At 48.0% G+C, this 26,816-nt stretch overlaps 1 protein-coding gene across 2 annotated transcripts in view; it reads right to left on the reverse strand.

Annotated features, from left to right (window-relative positions):
• The window catches only part of OVCH2 (ovochymase 2), a 919,743-nt gene that overhangs the window by 746,356 nt on the left and 146,571 nt on the right, over nt 1-26,816 (reverse strand). For both annotated transcript variants that reach the window (XM_069223557.1, XM_069223556.1), the window contains exon 4: nt 11,184-11,356. In XM_069223557.1, the coding sequence (XP_069079658.1) occupies nt 11,184-11,356 (173 nt within the window). The remainder of the gene's footprint in view (nt 1-11,183; nt 11,357-26,816) is intronic.

The raw sequence follows: 26,816 nt of genomic DNA on the forward strand, positions 1-26,816 counted from the left end.
TGCACATGGGTACACGGACACCCACCCATCACATGAAATGCCACACACAGAAGCAATAACCATACCTTTATACCCCTGCAGGACCCGAACGCCACCACACCGCCACGGAGGGTCCAGAGATGTCCATCCCACCCCCAGAAGAGGCCCCCAGCGATGACAGCAGCTCTGTCTCCCTGGAGCCAGACGACCAGCCCGGCCCATCGGGGACCTCTGGACAGTCGGTTCCCCACAGACAGCCACAGGCTACACCAGACCCAACCCCCTCTGGGAACACCAGCACAGCTCCTACCCAGCGGGCCCATGCCTCTGTCTCCAGGGCACGTAAATAAGCGGTGTGTCCACCACTACAGGGCACCCAGGTTGACCCACCACCCCAACAACAACAGGGACCTGGGGGCAGTGGTAGTGGGCACACCGTCCAGGGGACAGAGGCCCAGGAACACAGGGGAACTGGGAGGGCTGCTGTGCGACAGGGGGGGGACAGGCCCGGGGAACCGACTCTCCAAGAGGCCCTCTCCTCCATCATGGGAGCATACCACCGCTCCCAGGAGACGATGGCGACGGTACTGGCCCAATTCCAGGAGATCCGGGAACTGCAGGAAGAACGGTACATGGGGTTCAGGGAGGAACTGAGGAACATCGGTTCCGCAATGGGGACCATCGTCCTGGCCCTTACCCAGATCGTCACCACATTGCGGGACCATGTGGCACCCCAAAGGGCCCCTGTCACTAGCCCAGGCCAGGAACAGCCTACCACCTCCGCCGGCGCTAGTGGACAGGAGGCCCCCACACAACGACAGGCCACCAGAACCCCACCTCCTGCAGAAGAAGAACCACCCCGCAAGCGGAACCTGAGATCTCACAAGAAGACAGAGAAGGATTGCAAGACCCCCGCCAGCCTACGATACCCCCTGATGTCATCCCACTGTCCCACATTGTCACCCTGTCCAACCTTGAACTGCCCCTGCTCCATACTTTCACAGGCATATGGACAATGCACCTGTGCGACTGAGAACTGGACTCTGCCATGGACATTACTCCACCCCCACCCATCCCCGCTTCCCAATCATTTACCTATATGTAGCACTTAAAGTAAATCACTTATTCCACTTAAATAAACAGGAGTCTGCTTGTATTCTTAACAAATGTATTACACATAACGGTTCAATAATGTCCAGTTACTTTGTGATGACAACATACCAATTTCAATAAGCTTTAGTCCATGGGCAAACAAAGCTGAAGTCAGGCAGTGGGTCATACAGCTCTGAAAAGGGAAGGGAAAGTCACAAATCAGTTAACAGGAACTGGGGGGAAACATAGACAGTGGATACGCATGAGGCCTCAAGTAAATGTAAATTGGGGTGGCTGTTTCTTACCTGTGTGCTACTGAAAGTATTGTTGTATGACTGTATCCCTGTTGTCCGTGTCGTCCCCGTCGTCTTCCTCCTCTTCACTCTCCACAGGCTCCACAGCTGCAACAACACCACCATCTGGACCAGCCTCCTGCAGAAAAGGCACCTGGCGTCGCAATGCAAGATTGTGAACCATACAGCAGGCCACGATGATCTGGCACACCTTCTTTGGTGAGTACATGAGGGATCCCCCTGTCATATGCAGGCACCTAAACCTGGCCTTCAGGACCCCGAAGGTCCTTTCTATGATCCTCCTAGATCGCCCATGGGCCTCATTGTACCGTTCCTCTGCCCTGGTCCGGGGATTCCTCACTGGGGTCAGTAGCCACGACAGGTTGGGGTAACCAGAGTCACCAATTAGCCACACACGTTGTCTCTGTAGCTGTTCCATCACATAAGGGATGCTGCTATTTCGCATGACATACGCGTCATGCACTGACCCAGGGAACTTGGCATTTACATGGGAGATGTACTGGTCAGCCAAACAGACCACCTGGACATTCATCGAATGATAACTTTTTCTGTTGCGGTACACCTGCTCACTTTCTTTGGGGGGAACCAAAGCCACATGGGTCCCATCAATGGCACCAATGATGTTGGGGATATGTCCAAGGGCATAGAAATCACCCTTCACTGTAGCCAATTTGCCCACCTCATGGAAAATAATGTAGCTCCGCATGTATTTCATCAGGGCAGACAACACTCTGGACAAAACCTTAGAAAACATAGGCTGAGACATCCCAGATGATATGGCCACTGTTGTCTGGAAAGACCCACTTGCCAAAAAATGGAGTACTGACAGAACCTGCACCAGAGGGGGAATCCCTGTGGGTTGGCGGATGGGGGACATCAGGTCTGTCTCCAGCTGGGCACATAGTTCATGTATAGTTGCTCTGTCAAGCCGGTATGTAAGTATGATATGTCGTTCTTCCATTGTCGACAGGTCCACCAGCGGTCGGTACAAGGGAGGATTCATCCTTCTCCTCGCAAGTCCCAGCGGACGGTGCCTAGGAAGGACAACATGGAGCACAGAGTCAAGCAACCCACAGGTTAGTTCACACAGCTTGCACAGTACACGAATCGCTATGCATGGAACGGCTTGTATGAGTGGTAATGCAAGGGCTAGGCCTCTGTGACGCAGTAGAAATCATGCCATGTGGGCCCTTGAAATGGCGGCTGCCTGACCTGTGAAGTGTGACGGTGGGATGTGAGGTCACTGCGCTGGCGTGGCACACCGTGGCGGTAGGCGGTCGAAGACCGCGGCGCAAAGCAGCATTGGTTAACATTGAACCCTATGGGTCTCAGGAGCCAATGACGATGTGCGCCGGCGGTCGCGGTACCCACCGCCGCAGTACGCACCGCCGCGGGCGTGGCCGCCATTTTCTATCTGATTAATCACTCGAGACCTGATCATCCACAGGAGACGACCTATACTGCAAGTGCTGCTGTGACCTCGGTCTGGGAGATACAATGGCTGCTGCGACTGGGGAAAGGGCCCCTGCCTTCACTGCCGAAGAATTGGAGAAACTTGTTGATGGGGTCCTCCCCCAGTATGCGCTACTCTACGGTCCTCCAGACCAACAGGTTAGTACAGAGGGTGCACGTTGAATGGGCTATGCCTGTGTTGAGTGGGGTGTATGTAAGATGGTGGGGAGGGGAGCGAATGAGGAGTGCAACGCACGAAAGATGAGAGCATGTGCCACATGGCAAGGTTGGGGAGGGGGGGGCCACTCACATTGACCAGGCAAAAAACTGATGCGAATTCCTTTACCACCCTGTACATGTCACATAGGTCAGCGCCCATCAGAAGATTGACATTTGGCGTGCCATCGCCAAGGACGTCGGGGCCCTGGGGGTCCACAACAGACGGGGCACCCACTGCCGAAAGAGGTGGGAGGACATCCGCTGCGGGACCAGAAAGACCGCCGAGTCTCTGCTGGGGATGGCCTCCCAAACGTAGGAGGGGTGCCAGCCGGCAATTGACCCCCCTGATGTCCCGGATCCTGGCGGTGGCCTACCCCGATTTGGATGGGCGCGTGAGGGCATCACAGCAGACACAAGGGGGTGAGTATCAGCACATTCTGCTATCTTTGCGCGCAGTGAAGGTGTCTGGGTGGGGGAGGAGGGCTGTGGCTATCTCCAGGCCAGGGCGCATTCTGTAGGCTAGGCCACTCCGTTAGACACGGCCCTGTGCCCCCGCCCCCCACCTCTGTAGGGTGCCAAGTACAGCTAGCCATGGTCCGGCCCCACCCATGTGTGCATTTGTCGTCCATAGACCCGTAGGCCTAGTCACAATAACTGAGTAGTGTACCCCCATTGCGCGGCCTAGTTCAGGGGGCTTCTGTGTCTGTCCTCTCCGCCAACGGTGTTGCCAATGCATGCACTCAACCTGTCTTCATTTCTCCCCCCCCCCATTTTCTTTGTCTTCCTGTTCATGTGTGCATTAGCATCATCAGGCGGAGGAGAAGTGGCATCGGCGCACGAGGGAGCTGCATCTCACATGGCCCCGGAGGGCCATACAACAGACTCTGAGTACACCAGTGAAACGGAGGGCGAGTGGAGCTCCACAACGGGGACCCGTGGAGACGTCAGCGACACCGACAAGTCCTCGGAAGGGAGCTCCCTAGCAACATCCGTGCCCACCGCCACAAGAGGTACAGCCGCCACCCAGCGCACCAGCCCCGCCCTCCCAGCAGCCCCTCAGCCTTCGCTCCGTGCCCGCTCGCCCAGGAAGGCGGGCATCTCCTTCGCCCCAGGCACCTCAGGCCCTGCCCCAGTTACCCCTGCTGTCCTCAGTGAGGAGGTCATTGACCTCCTCAGGACACTCATTGTTGGGCAGTCTACCCTTTTGAATGCCATCCAGGGTGTAGAAAGGGAGGTGCATCGGAGCAATGCATACCTGGAGGGCATTCATTCGGGTCAGGCTGCCCATCAGCGATCGTTCAACGCTCTGGCCTCAGCACTGACGGCAGCCATTGTCCCTGTCTCCAGCCTCCCTCTGCTTACTACCTCCACCCAGTCCCAGTCTCCTGTTCCTCTGCCTATCCCATCCACACCATCAGACCAGCCTGCACACACCTCTACACCCAAGGGCAGCTCATCCAGACATAAGCACCACAGATCCCACAAGCATTCACACAAGCAACATCCAGATGCAGACATGCCAACAGTCACTACCACCTCTGTGTCCCCCACCTCCTCATCTCCCTCCTCCCTCCCTGTGACGTCTCCACTCACACCTGCATGCACACCACCATCAGCCAGTACTTCCATCACCAGCACACCCTCCATTACAGTCCGCACACGTGCAGTCACCACCCCCACTGCCATTTACACGTCCCCTGTGTCCTCTCCCAGTGTTTCTGTCACCCCCTCTTCCAAAGCACACAAACGCAGGCAGCCACCCACCCAACAGCCATCCACCTCACGACAGCCTCCGTCACAAGCACCTGCACCCAAAGACAGCACACTTGACTCTCCTACAACCACATACTCTTCCTCCACTCCCATACCCACTACAGCTACCCGTCCCTGTCCTTCCCAAGTCGTTTTCCTTTCCAACCTTGAGCTCATTCCAATCCCTGACCCACCCCCTCCATCTGGTAAGAGTAAATAAAGCACCTCAGCCACCACCAGCCCTGCATCTACTGTGACCATAGTGCAGGGCTATTGGAGTCCACCAGATCCTAGGGCAGGAACATCGGCCAGCAGCAAGGGGACAGCCAGCCCCCCCCCTGGGAAGAGGACAAAAAAGAAGAAGGCCCGGCGCGACAAGCCTGAGACGGCTGCCACCAAGGACAGTAGCATTGCCCCGTCACCTGCCACATCATCCAAGGGAGGCAAGGGCCACAGAGCTCCAGCGAAGGAGGGCAAGGGCAGCAGGGCGGAGAAGTCAGGCAGCAGGCGTGCTGCCCAGGAGGGCCCCACCAGCCCCATTCCGGGTGTGACGGACGACACCCACGGGCCCAGGACTCCATCACAGGAGGGCGTCGCGACCGCAAGTTCGGAGGGTGAATGAGCGGGAAGTCTTGCCCAGGTCTGGCTCCCTAGACACACAGGACAAGCACCGCTGAACAGGGCCCGATGGGAGGAGCACCGCTGAACAGGGCCCCGCCGGGACAAGAACCGCTGAACGGGCCCCGCCGGGAGGAGCACCGCTGAACAGGGCCCCGCCGGGACAAGAACCGCTGAACAGGGCCCCGGCGGGACAAGAACCGCACCGCTGGGCCCTTCCTGTCAAGCACCGCACCGCTGGGCCCTTCATCTCAAGCACCGCACCGCTGGGCCCCGCCGTCTCAAGCACCGCTCCGCTGGGCCCTTCATCTCAAGCAACGCTCCGCTGGGCCCTTCCTGTCAAGCACCGCTCGGCTGGGCCCTTCATCTCAAGCACCGCACCGCTGGGCCCCGCCGTCTCAAGCACCGCTCAGCTGGGCCCTTCATCTCAAGCACCGCTCCGCTGGGCCCCGCCGTCTCAAGCACCGCTCCGCTGGGCCCTTCATCTCAAGCACCGCTCCGCTGGGCCCTTCATCTCAAGCACCGCACCGCTGGGCCCCGCCGTCTCAAGCACCGCTCCGCTGGGCCCCGCCGTCTCGAGCACCGCTCCGCTGGGCCCTTCCTGTCAAGCACCGCTCCGCTGGGCCCTTCATCTCAAGCACCGCTGGCCCATTGACAGTGCCGGTTCTGTGTCGAGCAGGGCTTCAGGAAGCACTCTGGGCACCATGCCTCCTCCAATAACAGTGGAGTCGGTAATCCATCTGATGGACTGTGGCTTTGCACTCCCCAGGATGGTCCAGTGGGCAAGCCTCCCACTGTAGACACTTGAGAGACTGTGGCTTTGCACTCCCCAGGATGGTCCAGTGGGCAAGCCTCCCACTGTAGGGACTTGTGAGACTGTGGCTTTGCACTCCCCAGGATGGGACAGTGGGCAAGCCTCCCACTGTAGGGACTTGTGAGACTGTGGCTTTGCACTCCCCAGGATGGGACAGTGGGCATGGAGGCCCCTCGTGGATCTGGCATCGTGGACTCATGTGGCTGAGGTGCCCTCCTTCCCTTCCCCCTGAGGTGCCTGTAGTTTTATCATCTGATGCCCCTGCAGTGTTCTCTCCAATGGTATCTGGTCTCCTGTGTGGGCTTTGCCCATGTGTTTGTGCACATTGGCCCACGGACTATGGAACTTTGACGGAATGTGCTGGACTTTTTGACCAAGGATATATTGTTGCCTATGTTCATTCCTTATTTTTGTATCTTTTATATGGCATATTTGCCATTCCTTCAATGGAGCTATTTATACATATATTTTATAGATCATTTAAATTGTGTCTTTGCATTATTCCGGGGGGTTTGTGTGGTGTCACTCTGACTTGTTGCTCGGCATTGGGTTTAGGTATTTGTGGTGGGGGGGTGGGTGTATGGCGCATGTGTGTGCCCGTAAGCTTTCCTCCTCCCCCCTCGCCTGTGTCGTAGGTGCAGTACTCACCGTTGTCGTCTGCGCCGGCGTTCGTACTCCTGGTAGATGAGCAGGTAGACAATAGCTGGTAGGATGTGTAATTCGGGCTCCATGCTGTCCTCCTTCCTCGTGGAGTGTGTATAGGTGAGCGTTTTCCCGTTCGTAGTCTGTTTCCGCCGTGTTTTTATCGGCGGGGCTCCCGCCCCGGAAAAGGTGGCGGATTGGTGAGTTGTGATAGGGTGGGCGGTACATTGTCTGCCGCCTGCCTGTTGGCGGTGACCGCCGCGCTGTTTGTCGGTCCCGCCGTGGCGGTCGGAGTGTTAAAGTGGCAGCCTGTGTTGGCGGTTCCCGCCAGGGTTAGAATTCCATTTTTTGGACCGCCGGCCTGTTTGCGGGTTGGCCGCCGCTTTTTCACCGACCGCCAGGGTCAGAATGACCCCCTTACTTACTAATATGACTAATGAAAGTGCTGATTTGAAAGAATTGAAGAACCAGGTGTTTGGGAAAAGATTGGCAAAGGTTTTGCATCAGTGGGAAATTGGCTCAGCAACATTTGTAATGGGATACTATTGAAAATCGTGCAAGGGATAATAATTGTTGTGGTTTGTCTAATTGGAATATGGGGATTGTACAAATTATGCAAAAGAATTAAATTGAAAAGGTCAAATTATAATCAGAGAAGGGAAGAAAGGAAAAGGGAAAATTGTTTAGGGAAAATTCATAAAAGAAACAAAAGTATGAAGGGATTGAATTCGCAGAATTTTAGCCAATGCAAAAAATTGTAGGTAATAGTTAGTGTGATGATACATTTAGTCATCAGAGGAGGGATTGCTAGTGCAGGTGTATTAATAAAAATTATTAATGAGTGTTTATGTATTCTGAATAATACGTTTATGTAGAAAATAATAACGCAGAAAAATAGTGCAACCATTTGAAAATGTGATTACGAAGAATGGCCACCAATGTTAACAAGGTATACTAATCAATGATTTAATATTAAGAAATGTTGAATATACGTTTGACTAATTTAGTAATACATTATATTAAGGGTTATGTATTATGTTTCAGTTCTATTAATTGTAGGCCTTAACTTAGCAAATATCTTGGCCTGTATTTCTTAACGTTTAATAAAATGGCTGTCCTTGAAAGTTAAACTGTGGTTTCTATGGTATTGTTTAAATGGGCTCATAACGGAAGCTTTCTCATGAGAACCAACTGCTAGAAGATGATGTTCCTGTGAATGCAACATTTTATGTGTAATGTATGTGAGACTGGCTTTCTCAGGAGAAGAACAATGGAGATACTGGCTGGAGTGGAAGCTGCAACAATATTGTTACCTGACAAGCCGGATGATGAGGACATTGCAGGACAAACCAATCTTGGGCATGTGAACGGAGTAATAGTAGAATTCAGAGATTTGAAGTTTTAGTTTTATTAGACAAAGGGGGTCATTCCGACCCCGGCGGGCGGCGGGCACCGCCCGCCGGGCGGAGACCGCCAAAAGACCGCACCGCGGTCAAATGACCGCGGCGGTCATTCTAACTTTCCCGCTGGGCCGGCGGGCGATCTCCAAAAGATCGCCCGCCGGCCCAGCGGGAAAGCCCCTGCAAAGAGGAAGCCGGCTCCGAATGGAGCCGGCAGATTTGCAGGGGTGCGACCGGTGCAGTGGCACCCGTCACGATTTTCAGTGTCTGCAAAGCAGACACTGAAAATCTTTGTGGGGCCCTGTTAGGGGGCCCCTGCACTGCCCATGCCAGTGGCATGGGCAGTGCAGGGGCCCCCAGGGGCCCCACGACACCCGTTCCCGCCATCCTGTTCCGCCAAGAACAGGATGGTGGGAAGGGGGTCGGAATCCCCATGGCGGCGGGGCAAGCAGCGCCGCCATGGAGGATTCCCTGGGCCAGGGGTAAACCGGCGGGAAACCGCCGGTTCCCCTTTTCTGACCGCGGCTTTACCGCCGCAGTCAGAATGGCCCAGGAAGCACCGCCAGCCTGTTGGCGGTGCTTCCGCGGTCGTTGGCCCTGGCGGTCGGTGACCGCCAGGGTCAGAATGACCCCCAAAGTGTGAACATGCAATTAACTGACGGATATGGATTTGGGAAGTAGGTTTACTAGTTTTAATATAACGATACTACACTGAGAGAAGATACCGTCATTTGCCCATTTTCTTCTTGACCAAAAGGTTATTATTATTTCTTGTGCGTCTTGACTATCGGCGTGCTTAACTTTAATGCTTAGAAACTTTGCGTTTTCTGAACTTTGATGCTGAACCCTGATGCCTTGCTGATCGACTGATGTCCTGAGGATGAAGACTGACTCTGCTTGCTGTTCCACACTGAAGATAGGTATAATGTAACAGACTGTTGATTATTATGCATATTTGTTTTTCCTTTCTAGGTACCAACTGCACTGTTTTGATAGAGCTGTAGTTAGATGTTTTTACAAATTTGTCTTACTAAATTGTTTTGCATGAAGCCCATCATGCTGACGCTACTCTGGTGTTAGTTAAGGATCCTCACTAATGAAATCATGCTAATAGGGATTAATGCTTGATGAATTTCTCTGTTAAACTTAATGTATGAAATTACTTCGACGCAGCTGATTTAGTTACTGATTTGCATCATAATTTTAGAATGTGTTGTAGTTCAAGCTTTGATTAGATTACGCTTCTTCCACCACTTTGGACAGCCAGTATTGTTTCTGTATGTGTTCCATTTGATTTTGAAATTAATTTACATGACCTTAGCATTGTTAATATAGGGAAATAAATATTCAAACTTTTACTAAAAGGTGTGGTTATTCATGACTGAAAGATCATGGTGCGTGACCGTTACTGACTCCTTTGATTATTACTGTTATTGATTTGTTGATTATTATTGATTATTGTGTATTGGTTATTGATTATGTAGTGGAGCTATGGTAAGAGCATCTTAATTGCGAGTCAAAAGGTTCATCGACCTATTCGCGTCCCCTTGTAAGTTCACTTATTAAGGTCAGACACGCTAGCAGAACAGAATGATAAAAAACACAATATGAGTCTCTCTTCACCTGATTCCAACAACATAAAGTATTGTTGTTAATGAAATGTAATGGGTGAGGTCTGCCCCCATTCAGACGCTGTTTGTTTGTTTGAGGGAGAGTGTGACCAGCGTGTGCTGGTTTGGGAAGGATCAATCACCGCAGAGATGCGGTACACACTTCAGAAACTTTTAGGGACGTACAGCAAAGAGATGGTGAAAGGACATGCTACCTCCGACCTGTTGTGCCTGGTGTATGCAACCGGAAATCTGTTGATCATTTCATCTGCCTTACACATAACACATATTCTGAAACAAGTTTTTCGTGTTTGTCAGACAGCACCTTTTAATTTGTTCTTGCATTCCTAGACTGTTCAAATAAGATGTTTCCATTTTAGCTACTTCTAACCTGCTTCTAGTTTTCTAGAGCTGAATTTTCAGTCTACAAAATTGCCCTGTTTTTTTAGTGAAATCAGTATACAGCCAATCTTCCCTAAACGTTTTACAGTCAACTTTCGAACAGTGATGCAACTTCCACTTCCTCCTTTTGGCCATTCCATTACACTTTAATTGACTCACCAACTCCCCATCAACTTTCTATTACAGAGGAACAACATATATCCTTAATTTAATGTCTGGATTACAATGAAGGCTTCTGATTTCCTTGAAGATGGTAGGGGTGGAGTAGGAACTTGTATAGAAGAGTGTGAGGCTTTGAATGCTTACCAATGCACACCACCTGAAATAGGCCTAAAGTTACCTATCTTGAGTTCTGTGTAATTTTTTCAAAAGCCAAGTAACTGCTGTCAGAAATATTGCATGAATAAAAAGCATACAGATATTTGTTAATAAGGATAAATGTGTACGTTTGTGTATGTTTACCACATTTGCAATACCATCTTCGATTGGACTTGCATGGGACCCCATTCCTATCCCTTCCCGCAACAAGTGTGGAAATATGCAGGGGTGGACGATTTTTCTGCAATCTGCAAAATGTGGGGGGAGGGGCAGGGGATTCAAAATTCCGTAGATCCTGATTTTATTGATTAGGATTTGCGATTCCTGGTCACAGATGCAGCTTGTCACAGATGTCGCTGTGACATACATGCCCAAAAATTGTTAGATCCCAAGGTACAAAGATAGTGAAGGAAGTGATTGATCATTGTGCACTTAGTGTATGATTGAAAAGAACATAATAAATACAAATTGTCAATAATGAGTCACAAACGCCTGCATTATTTTGGCATCAACCACCGTGATGTTCGATGCAATATTCAAGGCAGTAATGTTCATTAAACCAGAATATTACCGAATATGATTTCCTTTTCCAGCTCGATCAGCGCAATGTCATAATTAATTGGTTTACGTCTGTCAAACTCTGGATGAATAATGATGGATTTTATTCGAAATGCTTGTTCTCCTTCCTCCCTCTGGGACACATCATGGCATCCAACAACTACCGTCGAGAAAAACTTCGTACTACTGTATAGGAAAAACAGATAAGAGGGAAAAATACAGACAAAATCGAGTTAGTATATTTCCTAAGAGACGTTGTGTATGCTTGATATACATCTGATAGTTATAGCTTAATATATAGGCTAATGTTTAGAAAGGACGCAGTTTTTATGATGTATTGCTCCGTTATTTACCTACGAGAGCAATGAAAAGTTCCCAAAAAAACAATTTCTCCAAGTCAGAAAGTCTGCCTCTGATTCCTAAAATGAATGTTAAGGAACAGATTTACCGAAGACTTACATTGTTCTTGCGTGACACCTCATCACAAAGCAAAGAAGGTCCTGAACTGGCTTTCACTAGGCTATGCAAGCCACTTTGGATGCATTTGCGTCGGGTAGGCGTTATCCCGGCCTCATGTGTGCGCACCATTTTAAAGCTAACCCAGGTTTCCACACTTTAGTAAATCCATGGGTGGATACAGAGGAACACCCATGCTCCATCCCTGGAACGCCTCCCCAACGCAAGATAACACAACAGCGCTGCCTCGCGTTACATTTTTTTTTCTAAGCAACACAAAGCCAAGCAAATCAAGCTTTGTAGGATTTACTGAATCCGAAATACATTTTGTGTCAGGGCTGTGCCACAAAAGTGACGCAACTCGACACAAAATGGTAGTAAGTCTGGGCCTAAATACATTTTCCTGGCGCCATACAGTAGGAGATATAGGAATTTAATTTAACAACCACTATCTTTCTCTGTGCTTTGCTGTACATCCTAATGGGATTCTTAGGAAGCAGTATTCCTGCCTTAGAGAATTGCCAATACACCCGATATCAGAAATTCGGGGTATAGGAATACTTCATTGGTACTTCTGCACTCCTCACAATGGAGGGTTTTCTTATTTATCTGGTTATCAGATTTACTGATACATTAATTACATATTTCTGTTTTGTAGTATTGCTTTTATGATTCTTAAGCACAGTTCTACTACTTTTATTGTCTCTCAAGTATTTCACGTCAGTGACTGTGTGTCTCCTTTGGGTTTGTTGGCATGGTACAAATTAATATTATCTGTATCAGCACATTAGTGCTTTTACTATTTTTTACACGCAGGCTACTCCTGTTTCTTGTAATAAGAAAAAGGTACATATAAAATGTCGCTTATTAAACTCACTGTGAGCCAGTTAAAGGTACCATCTCTGTGTGCGGATAACAAGTGTTCAGCACTGTGTGTGCTAGAAATAGACATTCCAATTCATGATTAAAGCCGCGCCAACTACAGTGTGCCTAAGCATCATGAGTCGTCCATGTATCAGAATATAACGCTATAATTGAGCATGGTATCTGCACCAACAAGCCGCTTGCCTAACATGACTGTAGATGCAACGAATAAGTAACACCTTATGGGCTGTAACTATCCCACAACTATGTGTTGTGAGCAGCGTCTCCGTTCTTACGACCTCTTTCAGCATCCCCTCCAATTTATTCACATCCAGCAGTCAAAGTGGAAGACAAACCTGCCTTTGGATTTATTCAAGAACTTCTCACAACACTGTATACCCCCTACGTAAGTGCCCACATTTTGCATCAACGCAAAAACGGCATCCCAAAGTGGGAGTTAGGTGGCATGTTTGGTATAAAATCACCTAAAAAACTGCGCGCATGCCTGTGCTTTTGAGGCTCCGCTAGACGTATGAACATTTCTTTGCGTATGAGCCTACATCTGCACTGGTGGAAGATGGAAGTAGCTGGACATTTGAGATCAGTTGAGATCATAACTGGAGATTTTAGATTCTAATCGAACAATTGAGGCTACATAAGCTCTTAGGGGGGTTTGCCTGGGTATTTGACGGTATAACTGGGCATTTTGTGGTAGTTCTTGGGCATACTATTTTTGTGTCTGAGCTGTTTCTAAGTTTAGCTTGGGCATCAGAAACTGACGGTGGGCATTTAAAGCTATAGTTATATGAATTTACACAGGCACATATGACTGCTTGGCCTCGGAATGATGGGAGCAGGCATTAAAAGGAGGCTTCCATTGGTTACAATGGGCCTCTGGGTGCTTTGCAAGATTAGCGGCAAAAATTTTTACACTGATCCTGCAAAGCTCCGCACTATCATAAACAATTCTAACGCTAGTCCCGTAACTACCGCTGTGGTACGCTGTTTTGTAAATATGATGCACACATGGTGGCGTTAGGGTGGCGCTAAGGGTCGCAAGGAAAGTGGCGCAGCACCACTTTTTTCAAATATGCCCCAAAGGGGCATATTTAAGAGCCCTTAGTGCCATTCTAACGGCACATTAGTGTAATTTTTTTTACGCTAATGTGGCGTTAGAAGGCCAATAACACTGCACCATATTTACAAAGTGATGCAATCCACTTTGTAACCCTTTCACTTCATTATGCCTGAGCCATGCATATTGTATGCAAAGGGGGCATCCCCCCGTTAGGGGGGCCAAAACAACGGTGCAAATAAATCTGACAGATTTCTTTGCCTCATTTTTTTCCAGCACTTTTAATGCCTGCTCAGAGCAGGCATTAAAATGAGGCTTCCATAGGTTACAGTGGGCCTGTAGGTGCTTTGCAGGATTAGATTCAAAATTGTTGATGCTAATCCAGCAAAGCACCAGACTAGCATAATAAATTCTGCTGCTAGTCCCCTAACTATCACCATGGTGTGCCGTATTTTAAATATGAGGCACACATGGTAGCGTTAGGGGGTGCTAAGAGATACAAGAAAAATGACGCAGCACTGTGTGCAACGCCACTTGTTTCAAATATGCCTCATAGGGCAGTGCTTAATTTATAAATAAAAAGGTGCCATGTCCAAAGCCCTCCTCTTAAACATGTGGCTGCTGCAATTAAATGTGTGAACGCGGAGTACAGAGGCAGCGTAATACTGAAGCCTTCCTCGGACCTCTTCAGTCCACTTACAGGCACTCCCTGCCCTGTTAGCTCAGTCTTGCGGATTTCTGCTTTTTCCCATTGTGACGCTTTTTCGTTTTTCTCTTCCTCCGTCTTTCCCATAGGTGTCTTTTTCTTGCAGCAAATGCTTGAGGCAGAAAAATAAGTGCTGGTGCTCCGCACCGGAAACAACAGGCACAAATTAAGTACTGCCATAGGGGCATATTTAAGACCCCCTAGTGCCATTCTAACGCCACATCAGTGTCATTTGTTTTACACTAATGTGCCGTTAGAAGGCCAAAAACTTTGTGCCATATTTACAGACACAATGCAAGCATTGTACCACTTTGTGAACCCTTTGCACTACATTATGCCTGCACCAGGCATAATGCATGCAAAGGGGGCATCCCCCGTTAGGGGGGCCAAAAAAATGACACTAAGAAATCTGTCAGATTTCTTTGTGTCATTTTTGTTCTGGCACTTTTAACGCCTGCTCAGAGCAGGCATTAAAAGGAGGCTTCCATTGGTTACAATGGGCCTCTGGGTGCTTTGTAAGATTAGCTGCAACATTTTTGACACTAATCCTGCAAAGCGCCGGACTAGCATAAAAAATTCTGATGCTAGTCCCCTAACTACCGCCACGGTGTGCCATAGTTGAAATATAACGCACACATCGTGGCGTTAGGGGGGCACTAAGGGGTGCAAGAAAACTGGCGCTGCACTGTGTGCAGCTCCACTTTTCTTAAATATGGCCTATTGTTCTGTTTTTAGCAGCAGGCATACATATTAACCCTCTATGCTACTTTATGTTGAGTCACTAGGCAAAACTCCCATCTCTCTCTCTAGCAGGAACATTAATCACAAGCGGTATCTTGCCATTTTAATTGTTTCTTGAAGGCTAAACGCACAAGGAACTTTTCAGCAGTTGCTTTTAAATCACAAGTGTCGGAAGTTATTGCTAAACACAGCGCCCCCCTGAGGTCAGCGCCCGGTGCGGTTGCACTGCTCGCACCGCCCGTAAGCCGGCCCTGCTCTGATTCCACTGGCTCCATCTTGTGGCGAAATTACAAACTGCAATCGCTAGTGCCAGAGTGGAAGCATGCAGCATTCAGCATTAAGAAAGTTGTTATATTTTGAACGAAGTGGTACTGTGGGTCATTGTACCAAGCGCCCTGAAGTGAACCACGAGTACCTAGAAGTACCGTTTCAGTCGCAATAATTCGAGGTTCCTACGAAGTAATACCCCGCTCCACTTGTGGCTATGCCAGTGATGGAAGTGGGTTCCTGATCTCTAAAGAAACATTTGCGCACCTGAACTTATTTATCCGTTGTTAAATTGAGAACTGGTAATAATATTTTCTGTGAGTGGAATGTTCCTTGCCTTCTACGAACTATGAACTGTGATGTTAAGAGGGACTTTTATGGTTTGGGGGGACGAGATATAATAAAACATTATAAAACAGGAGAGGAGGGAAGTCTGTTAAAGTTTTGATAATATTGTAAAGGGCATCCTGAGACAGAGTAACGAATGAGCTCTACTTCAGTATTTTGGCGCGGTTTCAGGCTCGGCAACCAGCTTCATGGTGCAAATATGTTGCCATATTTTGTCAATTTCCTTGTTAATTTATCTATTTGGTAGATCTAGCTACATGGGCAACATAGCGCTTTTCAGATAATCGAATAAACATAGGTTAAGCATAACGCAGAACAGTGTAAACAGGTTAAATGCAACAGTGGTAGAAAAGTGGTTAATGATGGGAACAGTGGAGGAGGACGGTCTTGTAGCAGGCAATGAATAAATATGTCTTCCGATTCCTCCTTAATGATAGTCAGGTGGTTTTGTTTAGTCGTGGTCCCTAGGCAGGCTGTGCCTAAATCTTGGAGCCTGGCAAGAAAAGGCTTAGTTAAGAGTCCTGGACTTCTTTACTTTCGAGACTTTTAGTATAAGACGAGACGTTTCTGGTGCTTCTGTTCCCTTTGGTGATAGTGAGTTTTTCTTTTAGGCTGGAGAGTAGTGCAAGGTGCTTTATGTATGATGCAGCATAACAAAGTTGTTTCCACCATCTACTAGGAGCCAATGGAGGTCTCTCATGATGGTGGCAACATGATCTCACTTCTGTGCCTATCTGATGAGACCAGCAGCCATATAAAGGATGGCTCTAGAAGGGGTAGTTTTGAAAACAGTGTTGGATCACAGTGCATGAGTTTTGGATGGGACTGAGACGGACAACAGATCACAGTAAATAGTATTTTTTCTCAGTAATACCTTTAGTTATTGCGTTTAGATATAAGCTATCCATGGTCTGTGATGTTTAGTAAGTATTTGGTTCTGGTGTTTTATGACACTGGAATATGTGTGTGGATAGTACTTGCACTAGCATTTTTAAAACCGGCAAATCTCTATTTTGCTGCTACTGAGCTCCTGCGATTGAAATGGGATCACAAGTATAAGCCTGATTTAATTTATTTAGGTTTTTACCTTTATGCCCCTCAACAGTGTTGATTTTATTACTCAGACAGTCCTTTAATGTTAGAGTGAGCAAGAAATGGTGAAGAGGGTTCAGTGGAAGAATGACCTTTAATCTAACTAGGCAAGTTATCCGTCACCCAGGTGTTTTGCTAATTTAGGATGCATGACACAATGAGATCATTACAACCCTGGCGGTCGGTGTTAATATGGCGGTAAGTACTGCCAACAAGCTGGCGGTACTTATCGCTATATTATCCATCTCCAGCCCGGCAGCCGTCATTGTTCTGCCTTCGGGATTATGACCCCGCCTTCCGCCATGGTTTTCGTGGCTTTTTTAACGCCATGAAAACCATGGCGGTAGGCACTATCTGTGGGAGCTACTGGTCGTAGAGCCATGTCTTGAGGCGTTTCCTGAATGTCAAGAGGTCTAGGGTCTGGCAAAGGTGGAGCGGTAGGGAGTTCCAGGTCTTGGCAGCTAGGTGAGAGAAGGATCTTCCTCCGGCGGTGGTGTGGCAGATGCGGGGGATGGAGGCAAGGGCTAGGCTGGTTGAGTGAAGATTGCAGGTGGGGTTGTGGAAGGTGAGTCTGTCGCTGAGGTAGGCTGGGCCTGTGTCGTGGAGAGCCTTGTGTGCGTGGATGAGGAGTTTGAAGGTGATCCTCTTTGATACTGGTAGCCAGTGAAGGTCTCTGAGGTGCGGGGAAATGTGGTCACGGCGTGGGATGTCCAGAATGAGGCGGGTGGATGCGTTCTGGATTCTTTGCAGCTTTTTTAGGAGTTTGGTTGTTATTCCTGCATATAGGGTGTTTCCGTAGTACAATCGGCTGCTGACCAGGGCGTGGGTGACAGTTTTCCTGGTTTCGACGGGAATCCACTTGAAGATTTTGCGGAGCATGCGGAGAGTGTTGTAGCAGGAAGAGGAGATGGCATTGACCTGCTGAGTCATGCTGAGTGTGGAGTCCAAGATGAAGTCTAGGTTGCATGCATGGGTGGTGGGTGAGGGCGCAGTTCCTAGGGAGGTGGGCCACCAGTTGCGAAAGATGAGGATTACGTCTTGTCTGTGTTTAACTTGAGGTGGCTTGATTCCATCCAGCTTGCGATGGCTTGAAGTCTGTTGTGGAGGTTGTTCTTTGTAGTTGTAGGGTCTTTCGTGAGGGAGAGGATGAGCTGGGTGTCGTCTGCCTAGGAAACTATGTTGATGTGGTGGGTTCGTGCGATGTTGGCGAGGGGGGCCATGCAAACGTTGAAGAGCGTGGGGCTGAGCGAAGATTCTTGGGGAATGCCACAGATGATTCTGGAAGCTTCTGACAGGAACGGTGGGAGGCGGACTCTCTGGGTTCTGCCTGAGAGAAATTATGAGATCCAGTCGAGTGCCTTGTCGCGGATTCCAGTGTTGTGAAGGTGTGTGTGGAGAGTGTGATGAAATACTGTGTCGAAAGCTGCGGAGAGGTCCAGGAGGATGAGTGCTGCTGTTTCGTCTTCGTCGAGCATGGACCTAATGTCGTCTGTGGCAGTGTTGAGTGCAGTCTCTGTGCTGTGGTTTCTGCGGAATCCGGACTGGGAGGTGTCGAGTACCTTGCTGTCTTCCAGGAACTGGGATAGTTGGCTGTTTACGATTTTTTGATGATCTGCTTCCCACATTACATATCCTCCTCTCTCTGTCAGGCTGAGCAAATCCGGGATACCCTATTGGGTGATGTCACGTTCCACAACTCCAGCTAACACAACATAACATAACATAACATAACATCCTGTTGTGGAATGTATTAAACCACAAGAACTTTCATAAAAACACAGTTCCCACCAGGACCCTAAGACTCAGTTCTTTCATCAAAAAAACTGAAGGAGGGTAACACAGGTTGTCTCCAAATCCAGCTGATGGAATAGAAAAACATGCATCTTATTATTCTAACATCTCTATTCACTTGTCTCAGAGTCTATCTTGGTCACTTAGATACTCCTTTTCTTCCATGCAACACTCACGGTGTCCAAAAGAATCAATTGAGCTGGTTATAAATAATTAAAATCACACTTGTTGCTATTGAGTGGCATGGAGCAAGTCTGATTTTTAAACAGATATTTCAGAAAGTGACCATTACATGAGTGGAAAAAGATTTGGTGTTTTGCCTGAGTGTTCTATGCAAAAGGAAAGCTCATCTTATGGCATTATTTCTATAGGCTAAAATTTCTACCTCAAGGAGTGTTCCATTATGCTTCTGGGAAGCAACGTATGGGTCATGCTACAGGGTTCAATAGGTAAAAGTAAATTTTCATGTCAGGACATTTTTATTCATATTGCACATCAATTGCTGTATTTTTTCATTGACATTAGTAAAAAAATGTAAAGGGTTTGATCAGTATAGCCTGAAAGTTTTAGTGGTGGAGCTGCAAATACAAACATCTTTGATACCTACTACCACAAAATAGCAATGCATTTCATAAATGTACATTGTGTGAATTAAATGTTGTCATTTTACATGGTGCTTTACAATATCATTGAGATTTGACTAATCTTTTTAATTTTTGTTGCTATGGAGCAGACTGTTGTATTTTGACGTTGCATACTTTTGACACAACAAAAATGTGATAGTTCAATTCAGTGCCCTGATAAGCATGCTATAATGAATGAATGAAACCTATATAGCACACTGTTACTTGAAGAAAAGTCCTGGCAGCAGAGCAGAATGGTTGTATGTGATTTCATAGAAAAACTATTTCAAGGAATAGCATTACCGAGAAAACATTTCATATAAACTGTTTAATGGAAATTTTCATAATGAAAGGCATGTGTCTTTTTGTGGAGACCAATTCACAGAATGTCTTTTTGGTCGAAATTGGCTTTTGAATGCTTATTTTTAATGTGTAAGGGCACCTATTGCAGGTCTTACTTTCAGGAACATGTTTGTTGGAGAAATTTATTTCAGTTGTTTACTTCAGGGGACATTATTTATTATTATATATTTTACATTGTCAAACAATTACTTATGATGCTTTTAATTTGCTGACCCCTCACAATCCTTACACACGATCAATCCCTGCCCCTTAAAACGCCCCACTACACTACACTCATCCCTGACTCCTAACAGCCCTTTCTACCCAAAACATCCGCCATCCCTGAACAATAAAATAATTCACTACCCCTAACTCCACCTATTCCTGAAACCTAAAAACTTCTTTCAATGCTTAAACCCCACCCATCCCATACCCCTTGAAACACTTCAGCACACCCAAACACCACCCATCCCTCAACCGTAAAAAAACCCTCACCGTCCTTAAACACCAGTCATTCATGATACATAGCAACTCCTCATCACCCTTAACTACTCATCCCTGAACCCTAAAAACCCCTATCAACATCTAAACTCCATCCATCACTGAATCATTAAAACCATTCATCAACCTAAACTCCACCCCACCCTGAAACCTAAAAACTCTTCACGAAACCAGCTGCTACTCATAATTGAATCTTTAAAACACTGACCAGCCCTAAAACCAACCCATCCATGAACCCTAAAACTCCTTTGTAGGAAAATGGCTCCTTGTTGCAGTTACCTCAACACCTTTTGCCTGATATTGATGCTGACTTGACTGAGAGTGTGCTGGGAGCCTGCTACCCAGGCCCCAGCACTAGTGTTCTTTCACTAAAAATGTACAATTGTTTCCACAATTGGCACACCCCTGGCACACAGATAAGTCCCTTGTAAAAGGTACCAGTGGTACCATGGGCCATGTGATCAGGGAAGGGACCTAAGGTCTGCAGCATGTGCTGTGCCACCCTAAGAGACCCCTCACTTAACACATGCACACTGCCATTGCAGACTGTGTGTTTAGGTGGGGAGAAAAAGGCAAAGTCTACATGGCATCCCTCTCAGGGTGCCATGCACACAAAAGACTGCCTGTGGCATAGGTAAGTCACCCCTCTAGCACACTTTAAAGCTCTGAGGCAGGTTGCACTATACCAAAGGTGAGGGCGTAGCTGCATGAGAAATATGCCCCTACAGTGTTTAAGTCCATTATTAGACATTGTAAGTACAGTGTGGCCATATTAAGTATATGGTCTGGGAGGTTGTCAAAACAAACTCAACAGTTCCATAATGGCTACGCTGAATACAGGGAAGTTTGGAAACATACTTCTCAGAATAATAAACCCACACTGATGCCAGTGTTGGATTTATTACAAAATGCAGACAGAGGGCATCTTAGAGATGCCCCCTGTATTTTACCCAACCCTTCAGTGCAGGACTGAATGGTCTGTGCCAGCCTGCCACTGAGAGACAAGTTTCTGACCCCCTGGGGTGAGAGCCTTTGTGCTCTCTGGGGCCAGAAACAAAGGTTGCTCTGGGTGGAGGTTCTTCACATCTCCCCCCCTGCAGGAACTGTAACACCTGGCGGTGAGCCTCAAAGACACTCCAGCCAGTGGAGAGGCCCGCCCCTTGTATGAGCCCCTACGTTTGACGGCAAGTACAGAAGGATAATGAAAAAACAAGGAGGAGTCACCCCCTCAGCCAGGACCACCCCTAAGGTGTCCAGAGTTGAAGTGATCCCCTCCTTGAGAAATCCTCCATCTTGCTTTGGAGGATTAGTACCAATAGGGATGGGGATATGCCCCCCTCCACAGAGGGAGTGGGCACAAGGAGGGTATATCCACCCTCAGGGACAGTGGCCACTGGCCACTGGCTACTGCCCCCTACCCTAACACACCCCTAAATTTAGTATTGAGGGGCTCCCCTGAACCCAGATCATCAGATTCCTGACGACCTCACAAGAAGAAGGAGGACTGCTGAGCTGAAAATCCTGCAAAGAAGAAAAGGAGACAACAACTGACTTGGCCCCAACCCTACTGGTCTTTCTCCTGCTTCAAAGACCCTGCAACCAAAAAGCGACATGTGCTGCAGGACCAGCGACCCCTGAAAAGCCTCCAGGGGACTGCTTGCATCACAAGGACCACGAACTGCAGTGGGCAGCGGATCTGCCCAACAAGAAGAAAAGACATCCATCTTTAAAGGGACTCCCACCTCACTCCAGAAGCATGAGTCCCCACCACTCTGCACCCAACGCCCTCGCCCGTGTCCAGAGAAACCAACTACTCAGAGAGGACCCCCAGGTGACTCTGACAACGGGTTCCCCCTGGGATGACCTCTCTGCAGCCCCCACGACGACGCCTTCAGAGGGAATCCCGAGGACCCCCCTGACGGCGGCTACCCAGGACAAAGATATCCGAAGCCTGGAGAAGCACTGCACCCGCAGCCCCCAGGCCTGTGAGAAACTGACCACCAATGCAGCAATGACCAGCAGGTGGCCCTCACCCTTGCCCAGTCGGTGGCTTTCCCGAGAGGTCCCCCTGTGCCCTGCCTGCAGCACCTAAGTGACCCCAGGGTCCCTCCATAGGGTTCTATTGAGAACCCAACGCCCTGTTTGCACGCTGCATCCGACTGCCTCCGTGCCGCTGAGGGTGTGGTTTGTGTGCCTACTTGGGCCCCCCCAGTACTCCTACAACACCCCCTGGTTTGCCCTCCGACAATGCAGGTACTTACCTGCTAGCAGACTGGAACCGGAATACCCCCTGTCTCCATAGGCACCCACATTGTTTTGACTCCTGTTTGACCTCTGCACCTGACCGGCCCTGTGTTGCTGGTGCTGGGTGTTTAGGGTTGCCTTGAACCCCCAACGGTGGACTACCAATACCCCGGAGACTGAACCCATAAGTGTAGTACTTACCTCTGAAACTGTACTGCACTTACCTCTCCCAGGAACTGTTGAAAATTGCAGTGTCCACTTTTAAAATAGCGTTTTGCCATTTTAATGAAAACTGTGTACAATATTGAATCTATTCAAAGTCTCAACTATTACTATGCAAAGTACCTTTCATTGAATGTACTTACCTGCTAAATGAATCTTGTGGTTCTAAAAATAAATTAACAAAATAATATTTTTCTATATAAAAACCTATTGGCCTGGAGTTAAGTCATTGAGTGTGTGTTTTCACTTATTGCTTGTGTGTGTACAACACATGCTTAACACTACCCTCTGATAAGCCTAACTGCTCGACCACACTACCACAAATAGAGCATTAGTACTATCTATTATTGCCTCTGTCAAGCCTCTTGGGGAACCCCTGGACTCTGTGCACACTATATCTCATTCTAATATAGTATACACAGAGTCAGCTTCCTACACACTTAACACCCTTCCACTGCAGTCATACCTGAAACCTAAAAACACCTCACACTCCTAAACACCACTCACCTGTGTACCCTAAAAAACCCTCATCACCCCTACACTGCATCAATTTCTGAACCCTAAAAACCCTTTTCTATGCCAATTATTGCTGACCACTAAAAATCCCTCATCACCCTAAAAATTATCTGTCCCTGAATGTAAAAGACCCCACAGTAGCCCTAGCCTCCACCCAAGTTTAATGTAATTTTGGAGTTTTCCTTAAAATTATCTTTCCTTTAAAATGTTTACTTAAATTTGACTTACCTTAAAATCGTTTTTGCATGATTTGTTATCTGCAATGTGCTTTCTCAATTCATTTTCAATTAATTCTCACACATCACAAGACAATGGCTTATTAACAGTGGCATTAATAATTTTCCGTGGCACCAAATCATATCCTGGGTCATACATAAACCCAGTTTGTTATTTGTTCCTCATTGAGTTACATATGGTGATTTTGTATGCATGAAAAGTGTTCTTCCCAAGACTCCTCAACTAAATTTGAACTTTTTGATCTCAGTTCTTTTAGTTCATACTTAATAGGGGCCATCTGGCAACTGGACATAATGGAGAAGAAGCCAATATCTGATTCCATGCTACAGTGGGAAAGCTTGAGTGCAATTTGAAGAGCCATTTCTAAACATTTCTCTCATGGTGAACCACACAATGTGTGGACTTGTCCATCTCCCATAGTTCTATTCCATACGAGAATTGCCTTCCAACTTTTGGCTGGAAGACTTTATCAATAAAATGGAAAAATGGATGGCTGTGTTTATGCACCTGTTATTAGTTGAAGATGATGGGAGTCTTACCCAAGTAATAAGTCAGAAAGTCCTGTAAGCTCTTTTACAGTTTCAGTAAATTAAACCTAGGTTCAACCCCAGCAGCCATGGCACACAGAAGGCAGGCTTGACTTCTGATAGTCTGTTAAGTAGTTAGCAACGCTAAAACAGTCAAAAAGTAAAAAACACAATTGAATACAAATCTCACACTCTATTCGTAAAAATTAAGAAAAATGTCCTTAGAAAAATGACACCAAAATGACCAAAATAAAATAAGGGAGACAGAAGATACACATTTTTAAAGTTTAAAGGTAAAAAGCACCAAGAAAAAGTAAAGTGCCAATCAGAAATGTTTGTTCACAGTTGTCCTGGACATAAACACAATTTCAGGCTGATCACAATGCAGTGGAGATTGCATACACCAAGCAAGTCATCCCGGTCAAGGTTTTTGTTTTTCTGTCCTAGTTTTATGATAGACATCAATATTGTCCAATGGAGCAAGGTTGAAGGCTGTATTCAATGAAGTCCCTCCAAATTTGAATTTGAATTGAGCTGCTGGACGAGGTACAGCTGAAGTACTTAGTTGTAGTGGGAAAAGTTCTGAGCAGGAAACATTTAATTTTGTGGTGGCTGAAGTCCTCTCATCAGGTCCACATTGTTTGCACCTTCACATGTTCAAGGGTTGTACCTTCAGACTTAGGCCCTCATTATGACAATGGCGGTAAATGCTGCTGTAGGAAAGTACCATCTTGCCTGGCATGTTACCCCCATATTTCACTGTATATATGTTGTTTCAGTTGTATGTGTCACTGGGACCCTGCCAGCCAGGGCCCCAGTGCTCATAAGTGTGCCCTGTATGTGTTACCTGTGTTATGACTAACTGTCTCACTGAGGCTCTGCTAACCAGAACCTCAGTGGTTATGCTCTCTCATTTCTTTCAAATTGTCACTAACAGGCTAGTGACCAATTTCACCAATTCAGATTGGCATACTGGAACACCCTTATAATTCCCTAGTATATGGGACTGAGGTACCCAGGGTATTGGGGTTCCAGGAGATCCCTATGGGCTGCAGCATTTCTTTTGCCACCCATAGGGAGCTCTGACAATTCTTACACAGGCCTGCCACTGCAGCCTGAGTGAAATAACGTCCACGCTATTTCACAGCCATTTTACACTGCACTTAAATAACTTATAAGTCACCTATATGTCTAACCTTTACCTGTTAAAGGTTGGGTGCTAAGTTACTTAGTGTGTGGGAACCCTGGCACTAGCCAAGGTGTCCCCACATTGTTCAGGGCCAATTCCCCGGACTTTGTGAGTGCGGGGACACCATTACACGCGTGCACTACATATAGGTCACTACCTATGTGTAGCTTCACAATGGTAACTCCGAATATGGCCATGTAACATGTCTAAGATCATGGAATTGCCCCCTCTATGCCATCCTAGCATTGTTGGCACAATCCCATGATCCCACGGGTTTCTAGCACAGACCCGGGTACTGCCAAACTGCCTTTTCAGGGCTTTCACTGCAGCTGCTTCTGCTGCCAACCCCTCAGACAGGTTTCTGCTCTCCTGGGGTCCAGCCAGGCTTGGCCCAGGAAGGCAGAACGAAGGACTTCCTCAGAGAGAGGGGTTTACACCCTCTCCCTTTGGAATAAGGTGTTAAGGCAGGGGAGGAGTAGCCTCCCCCAGCCTCTGGAAATGCTTTCATGGGCACAGATGGTGCCCATTTCTGCATAAGCCAGTCTACACCGGTTCAGGGACCCCTCAGCCCTGCTCTGGCGTGAAACTGGACAAAGGAAAGGGGAGTGACCACTCCCCTGACCTGCACCTCCCCTGGGAAGTGCCCAGAGCTCCTCCAGTGTGCTCCAGACCTCTGCCATCTTGGAAACAGAGGTGCTGGACTACTCTGAGTGGCCAGGGCCAGCAGGTGACGTCAGAGACTCCTTCTGATAGGCTCCTTCAGGAGTTGCTAGCCTATCCTCTCTCCTAAGTAGCCAAACCCTCTTTTCTGGCTATTTAGGGTCTCTGCTTTGGGGAATTCCTTAGATAACGAATGCAAGAGCTCATCCGAGTTCCTCTGCATCTCTCTCTTCACCTTCTGCCAAAGAATCGACTGCTGACCGCGCTGGAAGCCTGCCAAACTGCAACAAAGTAGCGAAGACGACTACTGCAACTCTGTAACGCTGATCCTGCCGCCTTCTCGACTGTTTTCCTGGTGGTGCATGCTGTGGGGGTAGTCTGCCTCCTCTCTGCACTAGAAGCTCCGAAGAAATCTCCTGTGGGTCGACGGAATCTTCCCCCTGCAACCGCAGGCACCAAAGAACTGCATCACCGGTCCCCTGGGTCTCCTCTCAGCACAACGAGCGAGGTCCCTTGAATCCAGCAACTCTGTCCAAGTGACTCCCACAGTCCAGTGACTCTTCAGTCCAAGTTTGGTGGAGGTAAGTCCTTGCCTCCCCACGCCAGACTGCATTGCTGGGAACCGCGTCTTTTGCAGCTACTCCGGCTCCTGTGCACTTTCTGAGGGAATCCTTTGTGCACAGCCAAGCCTGGGTCCACAGCACTCTAACCTGCATTGCACGACCTCCTGAGTTGTCCTCCGGCGGCGTGGGACTCTCTTGTGCAACTTCGGGTGAGCACCATTTTACTCCACTTTGTAGTGCCTGTTCTGGCACTTCTCCGGGTGCTGCTTGCTTCTGAGAGGGCTCCTTGTCTTGCTGGATGCCCCCTCTGTCCCCTCACGCAATTTGCAACATCCTGGTCCCTCCTGGGCCACACCAGTATCCAAAAACTCTAAACCGCGAGCTTACAGCTAGCAAGGCTTGTTGGCAGTCTTTCGGCAGGAAAATACTTCTGCACGACTCTTCATGACGTGGGACACCCATCCTCCAAAGGGGAAGTTTCTAGCCCTTGTTGTTCCTGCAGAATCCTCAGCTTCTACTGTCCAGTAGCAGCTTCTTTGCACCCACAGCTGGCATTTCCTGGGCATCTGCCCACTCTCGACTTGATCGTGACTTTTGGACTTGGTCCCCTTGTTCCACAGGTACCCTAGTCTGGAAAACCATCATTGTTGCATTGCTGGTTTTGGTCTTTCCTGCAGAATTC

Source organism: Pleurodeles waltl, chromosome 3_1, assembly GCF_031143425.1.
Source record: "Pleurodeles waltl isolate 20211129_DDA chromosome 3_1, aPleWal1.hap1.20221129, whole genome shotgun sequence".
NCBI lineage: Eukaryota > Metazoa > Chordata > Amphibia > Caudata > Salamandridae > Pleurodeles > Pleurodeles waltl.